General features: G+C 34.9%; 1 protein-coding gene across 2 annotated transcripts; it reads left to right on the forward strand.

The window, feature by feature from the left end:
• Positions 1-3,673: 3,673 nt before the first annotated feature.
• On the forward strand, positions 3,674-6,274 carry LOC131038684 (transcription factor HY5). Of its 2 annotated transcripts, XR_009104538.2 has the most exons (5): positions 3,674-4,434; positions 4,971-5,154; positions 5,281-5,437; positions 5,556-5,934; positions 6,100-6,274. XR_009104538.2 is itself a non-coding variant. In XM_057971201.2 (4 exons), the coding sequence occupies exons 1-4, from the start codon at positions 4,335-4,337 to the stop codon at positions 5,613-5,615; spliced, it is 501 nt and encodes a 166-aa protein (XP_057827184.1). In that variant the 5' UTR covers positions 3,674-4,334; the 3' UTR covers positions 5,616-6,274. The 2 variants fall into 2 exon arrangements, 1 of the variants encoding a protein (XP_057827184.1); XM_057971201.2 differs by having other exon boundaries at positions 5,556-6,274.
• Positions 6,275-6,887: the final 613 nt, after the last annotated feature.

A 6,887-nucleotide genomic window follows, 5' to 3' on the forward strand; every position in this document is an offset into this window, starting at 1 on the left:
TAAATGTCTATTGCACTATCGGATTTGTAGATCCTTTTTGGTTTAGTTGGTAGAGTTGATTGTTGATGTCTCTGATAGTAAAGTTGTCTATCAAAATTGGTATGGAGAATTCCTGGTGGCTTTTGGATATGTGGATTCACGTGATGTGGTTTGGAGGATTTTTCATATGGTTTGTGCAATGTTCCAAGCCAGTTTTCAGGTGATAATTTGATTGGCAAGTAGAGTTATGATGTGTTGAGTACGGTGTTGTTAGCTAGTCCGATTTTTAGTCGACTGTGATGTTGTATTCTACTTCTAGATCATATTCTCTTGGTTTGGGTTTGGTTTGAAGAAAGAGTTTGGTTAGTGTTTTGGGTCTCACCATGGCTTGTGGAGATCCACATTGTGTAATTTCCATCAGAGAGTTGTTTTTGGGCAGGCTAGTTAATACGCTTTAATGCTTATCTACACGTTTCTTTTGAGGCCAACTTTGGAAGATGTATTAGCACGTGTGGTTCTTTGGAATCATTTGAATGAGATGTGTTATGATGATTTTTGATCCTCTTTATCTCCTGGAGTGGACTGCAATGGTTGTTATTGGTCTGGGTGGCCAAATTTATGTCATATTGTTTATTTTATCTGTGGTCAACCTAGTTAAAGGTTTTGATGATTATCTTGTATATAAAGGAGTGCAAATGTATGAGTGAAAGAGTGGAATGTGTGTGGACTGATGTACAATGGGTGTGAATGATTTACAAGTAGATTCGATATTAGAGACGTGTGAAAGACTAAATGTGAAGAGCTTTGATGATGACATCTTCTATATGACAATATTCATAGATTGTATTTGAAGTTAGATGAGTTTACCATGATATTGATTGCTCGAAACATTGGTTCAAGGATAATTTCATGATCATAAGATCTTGTTCATTTCAATTCAACTATTCCTTTCTCTAGTGGAAGTCAGTGAGTCTCTTGGCAGTCTTTTGTATCTTGCCCTAAAACAATGTGTTTTAGCTTTGCAAGTTTTTTGTATCTTTCCTTAAGGTTGCACGCCTTAGTTTTGCAATTACTCCCAAGAGTAGTGGGTTTTGGAGGCAACATTGTAACGTATTATATTTCTACTATGAGTTTGATTCTCACCATGGTTTTTCCTTGCTTGGGTTTTCCACCTAAATTTGGTGTTCATGTGTTCGTTGTGCTTTTTGATTTCATAATTTATTTTTGTTGTAATTACATGCTCGTGGTTTAAAGTTTGAAGATTATTAATTATGTACTTTTGAAGTCCAAACTTATTAACCCCCCTTCCGCCTCCCCTCTTAGTCGTATGACTTGTTCAATAAAAAGTGGTTGATAAAGGCACCGGAATTTAGGCCCAACAACATGATCAATCACCACATACCAACACTTTTATGTTGAAAATAATTGAAAACTTAATTCCTTAGTTGAGATTGAAAATGTCTCTTAAATTCAAGCCATGATACATAAGATTATCTATTGTTAAATATTCTGAAGTTCCGCAATTTATTAATTGAAAGACATCTAGATAAATTATGTTAGCATAGATGAAATAAGCATTATCACAATTTATTTTAAAATAATTGAATTAATTTTTTACTATATCAAAACTTATTGGAGAATCGCATTGACCTTATACTTTTCTTCCATGATTAATAAAAGAGCAAAGGCAACAAAATTTGAACCTCTAATTTTGATAATATGCTAGAGAATTTCAAGCATGTTTTATGGACTTGGCCAAAAGTTCTTGACGTGGATTCACAAGCTCTTCTCAACCTTTCTACCTAATATTTTTCTTGGAAAGTTTTTTTATTTGGGGATTTAGCTCCTTGGCCATATTATATTCCTATTTTTTTAGAGTATCTATTATGTTTTATCTTTGAAAGCCTAGAAACCTGTTTTTTTAATGTTGAGGCTATTAAAAATTCTTTTTCTCTTAATAAGAAAGTTGGCATTCTCACCTTTGAACATTTTAATATCTAGTTGTAGGTAAAACAAAGTTGTGTTGATATTCCAACACCATTTAGGTCCTTTCCAACCATGGAGGGTGTGCATCTTGTATTACGAGAAAAATCCCACTTATGTCCCTTTCTATGGAATATTGCCTCCTACTCCTTAGGGAATGATGCCTCCTACTCCCAAGAATTTCTCATTACTTCCTCAATGGAGGAACTAAACTCCATCTTTATGCAAACATTTTTTTGGTTCGATATGATGACCTTCCCTTATCCCTAGGTTGACATTAAGACTATTGTTATTTTACCCTTACCTCTTAATTGAAGTGTGCAAGTTCCACTTGCCATAAAAAAATATCAAAGTAGTTGAGGGGCCTTCAATCATCCCACTAACGAACCTCTCCACAAGTAGGTCCCCACCAAAGTAATCCACCTCCTCTTCAATTAATAAAATAACTTGTTACCTTTAATGTTATTAGTTTTAGCTTGTGGTTCAATGAACCACACATGTAAATAACTTTATGGACAATAATGTATAGGTAGCTAAATGAAAACATTTATATTAACCTGAAGGTTAATCTCTAATTGCAAAACTCTAGTTTTGACAATTAGCTTTTTAAGACTATGAATAATATCACAATCACGAAAGATAGGGAAAAATAATCTCATCAAAATTGTATCTAGTAATTGTCTATCTCATTAACTTAATTGAGACCATCAAGAAAGACTAAACACAACACCAAGAAATGTTCAAATTACATAAAAAATACAAAAGAACACGACTTGTGGAAATATGTCCAACAACAAATAATCTACATGCAACGTCGTTAATATTCTGTTTAGACTAGAAATGATGAATACTTACCAACTATCCAACTCCTCCCCTCTACATTGTCTTTTGTAACCATCGAGATTCACACAACAACAAATTCTTAATTTTACTCTCCAATTTTCTAATCACTTCTCTTTTTTCTTTCACGTGATCTATTTATAGCCCCCTCTAGACATCAACTAATAAAAGACTCTTATTTTATCTACATTTAAAAATAACTTTTAACTTAAACAAAAGTTAAACAACAATAACTCTTAAATTAATAAGTGCAATTTCTCCAAAATCCTCAACAATCCGAATTAAAACTAACTAGATTTCAGCAAATAACCCTTAAGATTATAATTCACATTTATTTTTGTGGTGGAGAACATTTATGGTGTCCTTGGATTGTGGTTACTCTTATGAAGCTTTATGAAAAACGTCTTTGCAACCAACTAGATCTCAACACTTATCAAGGAGACGGTTTTTTTTAAACTCTCTTTATAAATATTACGTTTTAATTAGCTGTATAACCTCATATAACTTTATGTACCTTGCAAGTGCCTACCTAGGTTTTGTTCTTTCCTTCTTTCACACGTTTTAAAAAACAAAAAAATAACTAAGTGTTTAAGATATATAAAAAAAATCAAACCCATGTAATCGTTGTCACTTTACCACTCACATCCTTCTCCAATGAGCTTGCATTGGTACAAATATGTCAATTCTATTATTCATGGAATGAACAAACTTGCCCTTGGAATGAATGGTGGAGAGACGACCAAGTTTCTCAACTTTCTACCTTTGGATTGATTCAAACACCAAGTGGCCAATGATCTTCCACGACCATACAATTTGAACATTTTGGTACTCACCTTCAAATTGCCATAAAAATACCCACCCAAAGTACTCTACCCATTTGGTGAGCAGAGTTGAGTATCGTTTTGGTAATCTACTTTGAATTTTAAGGATCTGAAAACAACTACGTGTCTCTTTTAGGTGCTTGATTAGTCTGTCAGCTAGGACTAATTATTAGTAACAACTATAAACTGGTGATTCTGATTACGCACAGACGCTAGCTTAAATGATTGCTTAATCCAAGTGTGCCGTTCAAGCATCACAGCCTAACTTTTACTGCCGCCTTCACCAAACAACATATGCTATGTTATGTTTGCCTTGTGAAATTATTAGATGACTTCTCATCTGTAATGTAACATTTCAGGAAGATAAAATAGGACTGTTGACTTGGGTGTCATTTATTTTAGGAAGATTCAAATGTGTGCAATCAGATACTTATTCTGATTGTGTAAAGCTGAAATAAGATAAGCTTGATTTCTGATGGGAGGACATCTAGGTTTCAGTGAGAGATTCAGATCTGTTATGATGGGTATGGGAAGACTTCTAGGTTTCAATGAGAGATTCAGATCTGTTATGATGGGTATTTGCTGATATTGGGTAATGTTGAATTTCATTTGATGGGTGTTGTCAGAAACTGAAGAACTTTGATGGGTATTTCTGTAAAGCGAAGATACTAAGAGTTTTGGGTGTGATCAGAGCAAATCATAAAAACTAAAATGCAGGAGACTGTTACCTTTCCCCCATCTCCTCAGCAACAGACTACAAGCGAAAAGTCCTCAAGCTCAGCAGGAGCCCAAATAGGGCAACTAAAAGATGGTACGCCCCAATATTCTTTCCTTTTGGCAATGCTTGGAAGTTTTGTGTTTTACATTTTTGGTTCCGAACAATGTTGTGAGGTTGAGAAACCAGAGAACAACAATTAAGTTTTTGGAAACAGTGCTACTAGTATTATCAGTTAGTTGTAGTGTCCTGATGCTGGATTGTTGAGTCCTAGTTTTATGAGCTTGGACTTACCACAGTATATACTATTGGATTATCAAGTGGTTTGTAAGTAGCCTTTTTGGTCTGGTTTAAATCTTGAAGGATTATCAGAAACTGTATATTTCAAAGTTTGGTTTCTCAATCTACTTCCCAAATTATAATATAATAACAATAATTATTATATTAAATAATATAGAAGATTCATTAGCTATGAAATAGGTGACGTGGATAGTCGCTACCAAGGTTAAGGAAGGCAAGAGTGTCTCAGACCAAATGACAGTTAACTGTGGCTATCATGTAGATATCCTGTTGTTTCTCTATTTGAAATTTTTGTAGCTTTGTTGCTTTTTCTTGATAAGTACCTACTGCAGTTAATGAGAGTGACGACGATATCAGAAGAGTTCCTGAAATGGGAGTAGAAATGCAAGCAATAGGTGGGTCATCTACCTCTGTGGTTGCAAATCAGCTGGGTAATCCCCCTCACACAACTACTGCTAATGCTCAAAGGAAGAGAGGAAGAACCCCTGTAGACAAAGAGCACAAGCGTCTTAAGAGGTAAGTTTCTGTTGTTTCAAATCCTTTGTCCAACATTTCTAACAAGTTATAGATAAATTAGTGATTGCTGCCCCTGTAAATTTGCCTGTAAATTTCTCTGATTAATTTATTGTTTGGCACTATCAGATTGCTGAGGAACAGAGTGTCGGCTCAGCAGGCAAGAGAAAGAAAGAAAGCGTACTTAAATGACTTAGAAACAAAGGTCAAAGACTTTGAAAAGAGAAATGCTGAGTTAGAAGAAAGAGTTTCTACCCTGCAGAATGAAAATCAAATGCTGAGACAGGTACACCATAGCTCTTTTTACATGCATTCTCGTTGTTAATGTTCAATAGTCTTTGGTAATCTTGTAATCCATTGATTCAGAGAAAGTGCATTTCTAACACTAAGAGAGACAAATTCAGATTCTCAAGAATACAACTGGTAAAAAGAAAGGAGCTGGTACCTCGGGAGCAGAAGCATAGGTTTTCTGGATATATGATTATATGACAGGAAGTGGCACAAGTAGAGATTTTGTTGGTACCCTAAAATTTAAGTGATTCTGTATTCAGGGTTGAAGTCAAAGAGCCTGTAATGAAAGATACGGTGATCTGATATAGAAAGTGTTTGTATGAGTCTCTGCTAGATTTACTATTACGAACTTCAAATATTGTAAGCAGACAAATTAGATGTAAGATTGTATAAAGAGCATTTGGTGGCAAAGATCTCATCTTACAACATACTGTGCTACAATGTGAAGAATCTGTGTTTGCTTGGTAAAGGCAGTGCTGTGCAGGACATACAGTAAGCATTTGTTTATATCCTTCAATAACATGGGTCTTGTCTTAATTCCAAAGCTCAAATAAAGTTGAGGCATGTTAATAGTGAGCTATTACTTATATTTCAGAATTCAAGCCAAAGATGAACCAAGTTATTGAATCTGATCAAAATGGACTTTTCAACTTTCAGGCACTCGGAAGCTGGAGAAGCTGCAAATGCAAGTTTATTTGCACATTCATTCAAAGTAAATCATGTAACTAAAAGAGCTCATATTTTTTACTTTAATCAGATCTACAATGGGCTTGTCTCGTGTACTGATGCTCTAATAGCAGAAATGTTAAATGGTCCAACTTCTTCTTGAGCACTGTTGGGATTGCAAATTGATTTTAAAAGCCATATTAAAGGGGGAAATTTATTTCCACATGAAATAATTATACTAAAGGAAGAACAAGGGAAGTTGACTCAATGCAACAATGTTCTAGGAAAAGTGACCTCTAGTTGAAACTAATCACACACCATCTAGTCATGTGAAGAGCTTCTTCATATAGTAGTGTAAGAAATAAACACTTCTGTTCAGGTACTGCTCTCATTCAAAGGCCTTGACACCTTCCTTATTACCAGTGAAATGTTCATGCCTAAGTGGAAGTGTCCATAGAGGCAATAGATATTTTTTAATCAAATCTGGAAGTGTTGGTAGAAGAAACTCAGATTTTCTGATCAAGTCTTTGTCCCGGGATTCGTTGCTTCATAGAACTATTCAGGGTTTGGTGATAAGGCAGGGGTCATTTCCGGTAGAGTGTGAGATGCATTTTTCGTCCTCAAAAAACATACTCACTGAAACAGGGTTTGATTGAACTTAGGACGAGAGACATCCCAACGTCTTCTTGCCCATTAGTAATTTCACCTGTATATTCTGGATTAGAATCTTCCCTTATTGGTCTGCAGGCTTTAATGGATATTGAAGTTTATGAACCATG

This window comes from Cryptomeria japonica, chromosome 9 (assembly GCF_030272615.1).
Source record: "Cryptomeria japonica chromosome 9, Sugi_1.0, whole genome shotgun sequence".
In the NCBI taxonomy this organism is placed as follows: Eukaryota; Viridiplantae; Streptophyta; class Pinopsida; order Cupressales; family Cupressaceae; genus Cryptomeria; species Cryptomeria japonica.

Bases quoted from the DNA above. Each gene is read 5' to 3' on its own strand.
- LOC131038684 (XM_057971201.2), top strand. From the start codon at position 4,335: ATGCAGGAGACTGTTACCTTTCCCCCATCTCCTCAGCAACAGACTACA. The intron at 4,435-4,970 runs GTACGCCCCAAT...TACCTACTGCAG, and splicing joins AATAGGGCAACTAAAAGATG to TTAATGAGAGTGACGACGAT. The intron at 5,438-5,555 runs GTACACCATAGC...AGACAAATTCAG, and splicing joins AAAATCAAATGCTGAGACAG to ATTCTCAAGAATACAACTGG.